At 42.2% G+C, this 15,122-nt stretch overlaps 1 protein-coding gene across 1 annotated transcript in view; it reads left to right on the top strand.

Annotated features, from left to right (window-relative positions):
• The window catches only part of LOC122929741 (thymidine phosphorylase), a 61,534-nt gene that overhangs the window by 33,770 nt on the left and 12,642 nt on the right, over positions 1 to 15,122 (top strand). The window contains exons 5-9 of the mRNA XM_044283414.1: positions 3,617 to 3,715; positions 8,080 to 8,209; positions 9,809 to 9,927; positions 10,021 to 10,183; positions 12,133 to 12,345. Of these exons, the coding sequence (XP_044139349.1) occupies positions 3,617 to 3,715; positions 8,080 to 8,209; positions 9,809 to 9,927; positions 10,021 to 10,183; positions 12,133 to 12,345 (724 nt within the window). The remainder of the gene's footprint in view (positions 1 to 3,616; positions 3,716 to 8,079; positions 8,210 to 9,808; positions 9,928 to 10,020; positions 10,184 to 12,132; positions 12,346 to 15,122) is intronic.

Below are 15,122 nucleotides of genomic sequence, written 5' to 3' on the forward strand. Positions count from 1 at the left end.
AAAATTAAAAATAATTTAACTCACCTTAGTCCACTTGATCGCGAAGCCCGGCATCTCCTTGTGTCTCCGCTGCTGATGAACAGGACCTGGGGTGAGCTGCTCCATTAAATACAGGTTAAGGACCTTCGATGACGTCACTCCGGTCATCACATGGTACGTCACATGATCTTTTACCATGGTGATTCACCATGGTAAAAGATCATGTGATGACCGGAGTGACGTCATCGAAGGTCCTTAAGCTCTATTTAATGGAGTAGCTCACCCCAGGTCCTGTTCATCAGCAGCGGAGACACAAGGAGATGCCGGGCTTCGCGAGCAAGTGGACTAAGGTGAGTTAAATTATTTTTTATTTTTTTTAACCCCTCTAGCGCTGGTTTACTATGCATTCTGTATTCAGAATGCTATTATTTTCCCTTATAACCATGTTATAAGGGAAAATAATAATGATCAGGTCTCCATCCCGATGGTCTCCTAGCAACCATGCGTGCAAATCGCACGGCATCCGTACTTGCTTGCGGATGCCATCCAATTTTCACACACCCCATTCACTTCTATGGGGCCTGCGTCACGTCAAAATCGGAAAATATAGAGCATGCTGCGATTTCAACTGAACGCACAAGTGATGCGTTAAAAACATCGCTCATGTGCACAGCCCCATAGAAATGAATGGGTCAGGATTTAGTGCGGGTGCCATACGTTCGCCGCACGGATCGCACCCGCACGGAAAACTCGCCCGTGTGAAAGGGGCCTTAAAGGGGTTGTTCTACAAAACATATTCTACATTTTTCAAACCAACCTGCACTCTGTTTAAATATTCACCATCACCATTCATATGTACTGTTAGAAGCTGTGGCACTTACAGGGAGAGAGCTGCAGCAGGAAGGACATGCCCCCGAGCTTTCCGCTAGCAGAATTAATGGGAGCAATGAATGTGGAGATCTCTGGATCCATGTGGGGTACAGGGCTGGTTCTAGCTTTGTTAGAAAGAAATTGCATCTTGTCCTGCAAAAAAACAAGCCCTCATACAGCTATGTGAACGGAAAGTTATAGCTTCTGCTGGGTCCCAAAGGGGTTAGTGTGTATGTTTTTATCATGTATATTTATGCATGTTCCTATATAATGTGCATGCACGTATGGATCAGATAGCAGTACTATACAGTATGTGTGTGGTATGGAAACAATGTATGTGTGCAGTATAGTGTATATATATGGTATAGTGGTACTATGTATGTGTACAAGTTAATAGTATTATCGATGTTTGTGATATAACACTACTATGTATGTATTGATGGCAATCATATTGTAGCTGTAGTCCTGCATCTGTAATTGTGAATGCATTTTTACACTTTTTTTTGTGTTACTTTGCATTATCACTTCTAAAATGTGTTAAAAGAGTTGTCCGAGTTATTAAAAAGCTTGCCAAAAGACACTAAACCTCCTCAAAATGTGTCTAAACTAAATTGTTATCTCTACATTGTTTCCCCTGTCGCAGCTCTGGTCCTTCTCGCGATGTTTACATGCAAGGCTACAGCGGTAACATAGCTATGTACAGCATGTGACCGCTGCAGCCAATCCATAGCATCAGCGGTCTTGTGCTGTGTACTGCTGAATTCAGAGATTGGCTGCAGTAGTTGAGTGCAGAATGCAGGCACATCATCTCTGCAGTCACTACATTACTTCATGGCGGAGCAGCTGTACTAGAACTTGGTGTGTGTGTAACACGGAGTATAATTTTTTGTTGCTTTAATGTCCTCACTACCATTAACTGAAAAAAAAAAATAATACTCGGGCAAAAGTTACCTTTTTATGATGGGGGGGGGGGGGCACCACACTCTTAATGCTCATGTACACGACCGTATGTATTTTGCGGCCTGCAAAAAATGGATCCAAAAAAAATACGGATGATGCCTGTGTGCATTCCATATTTTGGGTAACGGAACAGCTGGCCCCTAATAGAACAGTCCTATCCTTGTCCCTGATGCGGACAATAATAGGACGTGTTGTATTTTTTTGCGGAATTGACATATGGAAACGGAATGCACACGGAGTAACTTCTGTGGCTTTTTTTGCGGACCCATTGAAATGAAAGGTAACGCATACGGTCCACAAAAAAACGGAACGGACACGGAAAGAAAATATGAGCCCTTAGCCCTAGATGCCTATAGTTAAAACTCCAATGAAACTGGTGAATACGCTGCAAACAGGGGCGTAGCTATAGGGGGTGCAGAGGTAGCAGTCGCTACCGGGCCCAGGAGCCTGAGGGGGCCCAAAGACCCTTGTGCCATATAAGAGGACACTGGTATTATTGAAAGTACATGCTGGTCAAGTTACACCTCTGGCTGAAGGGAACGGGTTAGGTCAAGAATTTGGATTGAGGGCGGGGTGCCGTTTCAATTTTTGCCTCAGGTGGAACGAAGGCTATGTGTTTCCCTGTCCCTTGCCACAAAGTACTGAAGGAAGGGGGGCCCAAGCTGAACTCTTGCACCAGGGCCCATGAGCCTAAGCTACGCCCCTGGCTGCAAAGATTTCATTCGTTTGTAGCGTTTCATCATCTTAACAGGAACCTGTCACTGTGAAACTGTAGTGCAATCTGCAGGCAGCATGTTAGAGAGCAGGAGAAGCTGAGCAGATTGACACATAGTTTTATGGGAAATGATTCAATATAACTTGTATTTCACAATTTAACGTCCTGCTCATTCTTGACTTTGAAGTCAAGTAGACGGTCCTATCAGTGATTGACAGCCTTCCCTCTATGACTGTGTATACAGTAGCTGGCAATCACTCAAAGGACCACCTGCTTGACCAGAATGAGCAGGAATTAAAATGTATAAATTAAAAAATTTACTGAATATTTTCCCATAAAACCATATATCAGTCTGCTCAGCTCCTCCTGCTCTATAACAAGCTGCCTGCAGCTCAAATACCATGTTTAACATGACAGGTTCCCTTTAATACCTGTACATTTGGGTGTTAGTCAGACAATAACATTGTCTGATTTCAGTTCACAAATTTTTATTTAAAATCTGATATCTTAAAGATGATTGGTACATCATAGCAGCCATAGACCTCACAGGGAAATTTCCTGGCGGACCAATGCTTATGGGACTGCCTGAGCTCTCCTCACGGCTGCTGGCCGGGTACATAATGGTCTGATGCTCTCGGCATTAATTAGGCCAGCAGCCACAGGTGCCCTCCTGTCCTCAAGACAGTGATACAGTTGAATACTGTGACGAGGCACTGTTCTGAACTGTGGTATTAGCTTCAGTTGAGGCGGTATTTTGCACTACAGTATTGCTGGCCCCGCCTACTTCTGTTGTCCCGCCTATTTGTGTTGGCCCTACCTTCTGTCAATTTGGACCCACCTACAACATGAGGCCACTTTTAGGTTTTTTTCCAGGGCATTTTAAGTTCCCAGTCCACCCATGACACTTGGCATATATAGGAATTCCATCAGAAAACAGTTTGGAGCATGATGTTGTGTCATTTGTTGTCTTACTTAGACAATGTCACATGTACAAATAAGAGATTATCTCCATGGCCTTCCTGATCCAACATAGATCGATGATTGCATATTACGCCCCTCCATTTCTAAACTGTCTTGTTGTCTTTGTGTAAGGTTCCAATGATCAGTGGGCGAGGACTAGGGCACACTGGAGGAACTTTGGATAAGCTGGAGTCTATTCCAGGTTTCCGCACACAGCAGAGCCCAGAACAGGTACATGAAGAAAAAAAATCAAGTTAATGTGAAGTGTCAGTAAACAGATAAAAAATAAGGCGTCTACAATGACATAATCAAATATTCAAAAGATTTAGTAGAGAAATCAAATATACACAGACGTGGACAAAAAATTGTTGGTACCCTTCTGTTACAGGGGTTCTCCGTTAAAGATAAAAATTTAAATACTTAAAAAAAATGTTATTATAAATAAACTCTTAAATGCCTTTATTTAGAAGGGCTCGTTTAGTCTCGGGGACAATCAGTGAAAGAGCTAAAATGGCGGCTCTAAGATTTATGACCACAAAATCCGTCCTTCTCCTGACACTGCAGGACGGCCGGTGTGAGACAGCACTGAGCCCTACGTAAAGTCTGCCGGTCTCGGCACTGTGAAGCTGTACATTATGTGCAGATGACAGCTGAGCTAATGCTCCGAAAGGAGTTTACCTCATCCCGTACTCGGAGGCTGAAGGGTAGGACCAGATACGCTGCTGTAGGGGCAGGGGCGTCATTAGAAAACACTTCAGCCTGCGAGTATGGGCTGAGGAAAACTGCTTTCTGAAGCACAGGGACACAGCGGAGCATTATCTAAGCTGTCATCTGCACATAATATACAGCTTCACAGTACTGATACCAACAGACTTTACGTAGGGCTCTGTGCTCTGCTTTCTCACACCGGCCGTCCTGCAGTGTCACGAGAAGGACGGATTTTATGATCATAAATCTAAGAGCTGCCATTTTAGATCCTCCACTGATTGTCCCCTAGACTAAACGAGCCATTATATATAATTAAGGGCATTTAAGAGCTTTTTTTTGTAATACCATGTTTTTTCAGTATTTTCATTCTTCTCTTTCTCAGAGAACCCCTTTAACGAAAGAAAAACCCACAAGGGTCACTGAAATAACTTGAAACTGACAAAAACTGCTCCAGCTGTCTCAGGTATGAAGGATGCCTTCTCCAGACTGTATGCTTCAGCTCTTTTCACAGATGTTCAATAGGATTTAGATTAGGGCTCGTAGAAGGCCCCTTCAGAATAGTCCAGTCCTTTGCTCTTAGCCTTTGTCTCATATGATCATATGAGTGCGGGACAATAGTCCCGCAGGCGGCCCGACGTCCACAGCATCATTGTAATCTATGATGCTGCGTGCTCCCGTGCGCACGATCAATGCCACTCCGGGACATATGGCCCACTCACAGACCGTATGTCTCAGAGGGCATACGGTCGTGTGCAAGGGCCCTTTCTTGGATGTTTTTAACTGTGTGTTTTGAGTCATTATCCTGTTGGAGGACCATAACCTATGCCTAAGACCAAGCTTTCTGACACTGGGCCACACATTTAGCTTCAGAATTCCTTGATAGTCATGAGATTCCATTGTACCCTGCCCAGATTCAAGACACCCTGTGCCAAATGCGGCAAAGCAGCCCCAAAACATAAATGAGCCTCCTCCATGTTTCACAGTAGGTAAAATGTTCTTTTCTTTGTATCCTTCACTTTTGCATCTGTGAACACTGAAGTGATTTGCCAAAACATTCCAGTCTCATCTGTCCAAAGTACATTCACTTGATAGCTTTGTGGCTTGTCAATATGCATTTTGATAAATTCCAGTCTCACTTTTTTTATGATTTGAATTCAACAGTGGTTTCCTCCACGGTAGTTTTCTATTTAGTCCACTTTGGCCACAACATTGACTGATGGTGTGATCTGACACTAATGTACCTTGGAGTTCACCTCTAATCTCTTTGGAAGTTGTTCTAGGCCCTTTGGTTACCATCTGTGCTTTCCCTTTCCCCTATTGAGATCCGTCACAGGATTTCTATAGCGCGGGAAAATGTTTCCGTTTTGGCCCCATTCATTGTTACGAAACGGAGTGCACCAGAATGCATTCCATTCCGTTTGGTTGCGTCCCCATCACGCACAGAATAACGCTGCAAGCAGCGTTTTTTTGTTCGCGAAGTGGTGCGGAGCAAGACGGATCCGTCATGACACACAATGTAAGTCAATGGGGACAGATACGTTTTCCCGGACACAAAACAAAACATATCTGTCCCCCGTTGACTTACAATGGTTTTAGAGATGGATCTGTCATGGCTATTTTAGAGATAATACAATCGGATCCGTTCATAACGGATGCAGACGGTTGTATGATAATGACGTAAGCTTTTCTGCTGATCCTTGACGGATCCAGCAGAAATGCTGGTGTGAAAGTAGCCTTATCCGTCTCTTCAATTTGTCATCAGTTTTCCTCTTGCAGTCACGTCCAGGGAGGTTGGCTACAGTCCAGGAACATAAAGCTGTCTGGAGATGGTCTTATACCCTTTACCTATAACATGTTTGTCTATAATTTTCTTTCTAATCTCCTGAGACAACTCTCTCCTTAGCTTTCATTGGTCCATGTTCGGGTTGCTATACACTATGATACCAAACAGCCCAGTGACTACTTTTCACCCTTGAAATAGGCAGACTGACTGATAAAAAGTTTGAAGACACCTGTGATGCTAACACCTTAGTTTAAAATGTCCCTATGGTAAAATTATTTTCATTCTTTTCTAGGGGTACATCATTTTTGCTCAGGCCAGTTTTATTTATTTATTATTCTGTTGAACCACAATTCAAAAGCAATGTTTGACTCATTCATTGTTTTTTTTGCAAGTTATTTCAGTGACCATTGTTGGTTTTTCTTTCTTCAACAATAGGGTACCAACAATTATTATTTTACGTTTGTACCATTTTTTTCTTTAGAGAAAAAAAAACATAAGAGGGGCAAAAAGAGGGAGTTAAAACATAACCTTTAATATTATATTTTAAGACTACTGGTGAAAAGCACCTTAATGGATAAAAAAACAAAAGCGCACCATGTAGAATGCTTAAATGCTGTGGGACTGTGGTAATACTCCCAAAACGTCAAATTGAACGGTCTTACCAATGGTAGTGTGAGACAAATTTGTAAAAAACGCCGTCGGCCACCCAGTTGAACAGTTTAGCGTTCCAGTATTTCTTGTGGTCGACAGGTCTTCGTCTCGCTTAGTCGTCTTTACAAGGCCCTGTGTGGACACGGCAGAAACAAATGTACAGTTCACCTGTACTATGCAACCTGACTGGGGGCCTATTTCCCCAGTCTGCGCCCCTCCACTGATGGGCTTGCAGCAACGCCGATACTTTTCCTTTTCTTCGGTCCACTGACTGTCAGGGTGTCACCTATTTATCAAATCCATCCCTACGGTATATCTCCCCTGATGATTGATCACATGAAACGTGACACGTCAGGAATTACCTTATAGGGTTGACTAGGGACTCTGTCCGGGTCAGGGAAAGGGATCCGGACGGGGTCACCCCTTTCGGGGCGGGTGCTCTGTGTAGACAGGTAGGGTGCATATAGTCCCCCTCTCTTTTAACAGGGTCATCTAGGGACATTTGTTCCTGTTGTGTCCACACAGGGCCTTGTAAAGACGACCAAACAAGACGACGACCTGTCGACCACAAGAAATACTGGAAAGCTAAACTGTTCAACTGGGTGGCCGACGGTCTTTTTTACAAATTTGTCTCACGTTACCATCGGTAAGACCGTTCAATTTTACGTTTTGGGAGTATTACCACAGTCCCACAGCATTTAAGCATTCTACATGGTGCGCTTTTGTTTTTTTATCCATTAAGGTGCTTTTCACCAGTAGTCTTAAAATATAATATTAAAGGTTATGTTTTAACTCCCTCTTTTTGCCCCTCTTATGGTTTTTTTTTTATATACAAACTACAAATTGGCGTGGTATTAAAAAGCAGGAAGTGCTCAACCCCATATGCAGTGGTGCCTCTATACCGGGGAGGGGGGGGCAGATCCTGCACTTGTGGTCCGCTGCTAATGGCAATCCCCAGCAAAAATGCATACAATGGAGGATGCCTGCAGCGGACCACAAGTACCACAATGGACATCCTACACAGGATAGCAAATGTGTGGATGTGATAAACAGTAAAAATAATATAACAAAAACAAAGACAGGTGCACTCTGCGGTCTTACTAACCCTCGTACTGGCGTAAAATTGAGCAGGATCTGCCCCCCCCGGTATAGATGCACCACTGCATATGGGTTCAGCACTTCCTGCTTTTTAATACCACGCCAATTTGTAGTTTGTATTTTGAATTGAGGTGTAGAAAGTCTGAATGTGCCTTTATTTCCATCCACAGGCAGCATTCTGGGGCACATGTGAGGCCCGGGTTTTTATATATTGCCTTGATTTTGGGAGATTTTTTTGCAATCAGTCACCTTTTTGTATCCATTCATAGTACTGTTTTATATCCACTCACTGACATCCATATGCATTGTACACTTCCACTAATATGTCAGTAAGAGGCTTGTATTTTGCTTGCAGATGCTGGAAATCCTAAAATCTGTGGGTTGCTGCATTGTTGGACAATCAAAGAACCTTGTACCAGCTGATAAGATCTTTTATGAGATGCGAGATGTGACAGGAACAGTGGACAGTCTGCCACTTATAACAGGTTATCCTACAAATGCTATTCTGTTTTTCCACATAATCTTGTCCCAATTTACAAGATTATATTTCCTAGATAGAATTAACAGAGGAGAAGAAAGCTGGAAGTGTGCGCAAGTGTACTAGTGACACATTTTTTTTCTGTTTTTATTTTCTGATAGTATAGGTTTTTGTCTCTGTCTGTGCAGAGGTCATTGTGCAGGAAGGAGGAGGTTGTGATGTGTGACTTTTATCTATTGTGAATGGTGGACCCAGTGTTATCTATATATAGAGGATACCTTTCATTGTAATCATGCCAGTGATGATAATGAGATGACTCAGTGGTCAGAGTGAAAACTGCAGGATTTAAGGATTATTTTATTTCCCTTTAAGCATACACTAAGCCCAGTCATTTCTCCCCTCAGATCCCGCAGTCAATGGTGACCACGGTATCTGAGGGCTCAGACAGAGAGACACAGTGAAATTGTAGGACTCCAATTGGTTGCCATGACAGTCTAGGGCATTGTGAAGGCTCCCAATTCTGTCATAGTCAGCTGCCTGCAGAGCAATGACAGAGACACTGCCTCACAGGCAGCCTGTCAGAATCCCATAGACTGCAAAAATATACTATCGCATGTACAAGTCCCCTAAGGGGACTAAACATTACAATTACAAAGTAAAAAAAAGTTTTTTTCAATGTATAAAACATGAAGATATAAAAAAGTCAAATCTCCACCATTGCCCAATTTTATATATAAAATATTTAAAAATAACTTAATGGGTATCGCCGCATCTAAAAATTTCCAAACTATTAAATCTAGACAATATTTTTCTGTGCGGTGAATCTCACCCAACAAAAATTCTATATAAAGTGATTAAAAAGTCATATGTACTCCAAAAAGGTACCAATAAAATTTACAGCTTACACAAAAACAAGCTCTCACGCAGCTCTATAGTCCGAAATATAAAACAGTATCAAAATATAGTGATGCAAAGAATGCCATTTTTTTTTTAAGTAGTAAAACATAATAAAAAATATAATAAATTTGGTATCTCCATAATCGTACCCTCAGAATAAGGTTGTCATGTTATTTTTTAGCATACAGGAAACACTGTAAAACCAAAAACCCAAAAAACCTTGGTGGAATTGCCATTTTAATCCAATTTTCAATTTTACCTGCAGGAGAGTAAACAGAGCTATTAAAAAATATACAACTTGTACCACAAAAACCAAACCCTCATACGGCTATGTAAATGGAAAAGAAAAAAATTATGGATCTTGGAAAGTGAGGAATTGAAAATGAAAATCTAAAAATAGGCTGTGTCCTGAAAGGGTTAAATAATGCATATGGTACACTTATTTTCCCCTCACTCTAGTACAGGGAAGGGAAACAAGATATTTCATTTTTTCAGCTCTCTCTACTGGGATAAAAATCTGCAAAAATGCATTTCTTGGAGCACACAACATGCAGCCCACGGCTCATGCACTTATTGTCAACAACATGATTAAAAGCCCCCTGAGCATTATAGCTCATACTATACCAACCTCCCTATAGCCTTCAATGCATGCTGTTTGTAAATCAGTATAGACATACCATTGTCTTTGACACTGGCTTTTTTCATGCAGCTTCTATCATGAGTAAAAAGGTGGCCGAGAGTCTTTCTGCTTTAATACTGGATGTAAAGTTTGGTGCAGCAGCTCAAAGTCCAACCATAGAAGAGGCAAAGCATCTTGCACATAGTCTTGTAAGTGTTCTTACATCTATAGGGGTGTACAGTATCTCAAGTATTTTCAACTACTTAAATTCAGATTTTCATGTAGGACCTCTTTTTTACCAGGTAGATGTTGGCGTCTCTCTGGGAATCCCTACAATTGCTCTTCTTACTAACATGGATACTCCCATTGGTCGCTGTGTGGGAAACAGCCTTGAAGTCATAGAAGCCCTAGAGTGTTTGGAGGGCCGAGGGCCTGAAGACCTCAGAGAGCTAGTGCTGCGTGCAGGTCCTATAATCTATTTCCCATCTGCCACAACTGCAATATGTCAATGAATGATGCATACAACTATACATGGAATTAGTCAGTTAAGAACAGCTACCACACCAATTGCTTGTACTATCTGCACATTGTAAAAAAAAAAGTAATCTGCAAAATACTATATATTTGTGTCAGAAGTTGTGCTTTTTTAATTTTTTGAATAATGATACAGCCATTTTATTAGATACTTTTGTGCCGATTCTTTTTTCTCTCTCAATATTAAGGGACACTATAGTCCCCAGAACCACAACAGCTAAACGTAGTAGTTCTAGTGGCTATAGAATGTCTCTATAAACTTTTTAATGTAAACACTGCCTTTTCAGAAAAAAGTCAGTATTTACATTACTGCCAAGGAACATCTGTAGTGACCACTCATCAGACGGCCTCTAGAGGGGCTTCCTAGTCCAGTGTTGTACAACGTGTAATACTGTCATTCACGCTAAACACTCCTCATAGAAATGCATTTAATTAAAGCCACGCATGCGCAATAACCTCCTTCCCTATGGGAAAGCAGTGGGTTGGCTATGATATACTCACACACTGCACATTCCTGTGCATTGTAATGATGAGGTGATCTGTAATACACTCACAAACTGCACATTCCTGTGACGTATATTGCTGTAGAGCTTGCGATACTCACACACTGCACATTCCTGTGCATTGTAATGATAGGTGATCTGTAATACACTCTCACAACTGCACATTCCTGTGACGTATATTGCTGTAGAGCTTGCCATACTCACACACTGCACTTCTCTATGCATTTTATTGCTGAGGTGATCTGTGATGTACTTGCACATCGCACATTACTGTGAGTTGTATTGCTGTGGGGCTATGCGATACGCTGAGTCTGAGATACGCTTGTGCTGTGGTGGAGGGCGGGATTTATTTATTTTATTTTTTTAATTAGTAAACACTTATTTTGAACATAGTGAAGAGAAATTCTGTACCAAGTGTAGGTGATGTGGGCAGCGTGATATGTGGGTGGGACTGTGTGTGGGTGTGGCTTGAGGGTGGGCGGGGACACAGGGGCCGCATAATCTCCTATTGCCCGGGGGCCCCATGAGTTGTCAGTCCACCCCTGGCTGATAGTATTAATGTTCCAGGAGTTACACCCAGCTATCATTGTATTCATAAATGTCCAGGAGGAATAATGAAGGTACATATGTACTCAGATGATCCAGCATTTTTATTTCATGGGGAATAAACCAGACATGTCAGGAGAGTTAACAGTTTAAGGAAATAGTGAAATTATTATTTATTTTTCAGTAACTTTATATTTCTTATGTGGGAAAGAAAAAAAAATTTAAGGTGTTTTCCAATTTCTAGATTCTGATAACCTATCCTCAAAATAGGTTATCAATATCGAATTTGTGGGGGTCCAACATCCGTCACCCCCACTGTCAGCTGTTCTCATTAGTCGCTGGCTCCATAAACAACACAGCAGATAGAGCTAGAGGCAGAAAACTCTGTCCACTGTTTAGTGGCCATGCCAGGTTCTGCAGCTCAGCTCCCATTCATGATTGGTGGGGGTGCTGGGTGTCAGACCCCACTGATTTCATATTGATGACCTATCCTAAACATATGTCACCAGTATCTACAGACTTTATAACCCCTTTAAGCAGCACTGCCTGGCAGAATAAAATTAATATTCACACTATTCCTGATAGTGAAGGCCGGAGGTCTGCCTCCAGCATTTCCAAATAGGCTGTGCTTCTCTGGAGCAGCCTGCTGGTGAATGTTAGTATAGCACTGATAAAAAAAATACATTGCATAACCTATATGAGGTGCCCGGGCATTGGGTGGGTCATTATAGGGGCTGGATAACCCCGTTAAAGCCCAAAACAACCTGGTCACTAAGGGGTAAAGGATTAAACTATACATAAGAACATTTTCTTGTATTCCTGTATGTATAGGTGGCAGTCTCCTCTGGCTTTGTGGAAAGACTGATTCAGAAACACAAGGAGCAGAAAAAATTGCCGAAGTCTTACGTGATGGATCTGCACTGCAATGTTTCCGAAAGATGCTGGAAGCACAGGGTGTGAAACCTGACATAGCGAGGACTCTTAGCTCCAGCAGCGAATTGGGAAAAGCATCTCATGTAGAAGAACTTAAAGTTCCCAAAACAGGTCAGCATATAGTTAAGCTTATGGTACCTCAATACCAAGATGTATATATAATGTAGGTATATATATATTATTAAAAACATACGTTGCAGGAAATGTTACTATGAAACATAAATGTAGAAGCGGCAATTAGTCTTATTACATAATGAGCTCAATAAGCTGCGGTACACATATATATATATATATATATAGAGAAGGAAAGTCCGCAGCACTCCTTTAAGTAAAAAAGTGAAATTTATTCACACATGTCAGACAACGTTTCGGTCCTCTCACAGGACCATTTTCAAGTTTTTTTTACTTAAAGGAGTGCTGCGGACTTTCCTTCTCTACTAATTTTGTCCCATATCGAGGGACCACCGCGTGCACCTGCATTATTATATGCACTAAAGGGAGTGCTGCCTGAATCTCTTTATGGATCTATATATACAGTATATATATATATATATATATATATATATATGTATAGAAGAATCCAAGGCAGCACACGGATGACGGTGAAAAAAAAGGGTATACGTTTCAGCTCTCTCAATGGAGCCTTTGTCAATGGCTTGACAAAGGCTCCATTGAGAGAGCTGAAACGTTGCTGTCTGCATATGGGGGAATAAATACCCTTTTTTTTCACCGTCATCCGTGTGCTGCCTTGGATTCTTCTATACATATACAAAATTGGATCAAGTTCGCGATCTGTTTCAAGGAATTGCACCCCTTTGATTTGTGTGCTGCTCATCTTTTTTCCTTTTTCATTTCATATATATATATATATATATATACTGACAAGCAAAAGTGTAACAATGTTTAGAAGATTTGACTTTCAGGCTTTATATTCTCACCATCCACTACAGTTTCGAACATCAGACTACCCATCATTTAATAGACAATCATAAACTGGACTTTCAACTATTTTGCATATGATTAGTTATGCAGATTCTTGTCATGTAACTGCATTGTTACTGTTTTGCTCCTAAAATTCAAAATTTTTATTTGTATTATTTTGTTAGTATTTTGTAAATCCACCTTTGACTTTCAACACTGCCTGAATCTTTCTGGGCCTGCCCTCTGTAACAGCAGATGCTGTGCACCGTTGTTCCCCTGCTTACCGCTGTGGTCCTGGGCGCTGTGTTCAGCGGTGATCTGTTGCTAGTGCTTCCACATTCACCATTGCAGTCCTGAGCTCTGTCTTTGTGGGTGCTGTTTGTTCTGGGATCCGCTCCACAGTTTCCTTTTAGCCCTGGCCACAGCATGCTTGCTGCTTGTTCACTGCAGCACTTTCTTAAGGGCTGGTGCGCGTCACTTCCAGTGCTTTATGGGTTAGATCATGTGACCTCGCTGACTAATCCTAGCCCTCCTGCTCATATATAAGTGGCTCAGCCCCCTTTCCAGATGCCTGAGTGTCAAGGTTCTTGTGTCCTGCAAAGGTTGCTGATTTCTTTGCTTGTGTTCCTGTGTACCTGACCTGTGCTTGTGTTTCTGGGCACCGCTACCTGTTTGATCCCTGCTGGCTTGACCCTCCTGCTGCCTTCCCGGATTGCCTGACCTGTACCTGTGCCACCTGCCCTGACCTATTGCTTTTTTGACTTCGCCTCTGTCTCATCCTTTGGTCCTGCACTGTTGCTCCTGGTTACGACTTGTCCTGCTTACTACGCCTGTACCTCTGGTACCTTGCTCAGGTATCTCCTGGTCCGCCTGGACCAGCTGCCTCATGTGCCAATCTTCCTTAAGAGGTAGCGACCTGGTGTTCCCCTCGGGAAAGTCTATCCCCACCATCAGGAGTACGGTAAGAAATGAGTGGTTTACTTTGACAACGCCCTTAGAGGAGGTAGGGCGCATGGGTACGATGGGTTCACACCCGCTGGTTCAGGACACTCTCGATCAGATTCAAGCATGTCTCGTCTGAAATCTGTTTCCAGGTCTCTTCTACATGTCCCCATGTTGGTGCATACTGATCAACTCACTCTTTCTTCCACTCTAAGTGTTGAATTGGGTTGAGGTCTGGGGACTGTGGGGCAATCCAGCACCTCTACTTCATTGTCATTGAACTATTTGTTCTGCAATCTCGACGTATGCTTCAGGTCATTGTCCTGCTGGAACACTATGTCGTCATTTTCATACCCATAGTACTCCTGTGTACAAAGTAACTCATCTTGTAGGATACTCACATATAGCTTAGCATTGAGACCACCATTGATCCTGGTCAAGTATACAATGCCTGTGAAACAACCCCATATCATCAGGCTTCCTCCACTGAACTTGACAGTTCCTTCAATTTCTCAATCCATTAGCCCCCTTTTTTCCCCCTTGTTTTTGCCAGACCCATTTGCACTCATCAGAGCCCAGTCTACTGACTTTTGTTTAATTGCTCCAAATCACCCATTTCCAATCTGCTATTGTCCACTGTTCATATTTTTTTTGCAAACTCGAGCCGATGCTTCTTATAACTATATTAAAGTTGAGGCTTCACCACCTTTTTTCAGGCCACTATTCCAGACTTGTGGATGAGCTGCACCTAGGCCATGTGACCAATGGTCATGCTGTCTCTGTCTTAAGGTACAGTGCAAGAAGGCCGAGGTACTCACAGGGTCACTGGGGCTTTCTCAAGCAGCTGATCGGCATAGCGCAATGTATCTTTAGCTTAAGATCATGGATTGCTACCCTTACATTCTCCTGTAAAATGTTTTGATAGACTTTAGAATTAATTCTTACTAAGGATGAGCGAACCAGTTGGGACTGAACTTTGCTATTTTTCGGACAGCAGACAAACCCAAATATTTTCAGGTTCATGG

This window comes from Bufo gargarizans, chromosome 2 (assembly GCF_014858855.1).
Source record: "Bufo gargarizans isolate SCDJY-AF-19 chromosome 2, ASM1485885v1, whole genome shotgun sequence".
NCBI lineage: Eukaryota > Metazoa > Chordata > Amphibia > Anura > Bufonidae > Bufo > Bufo gargarizans.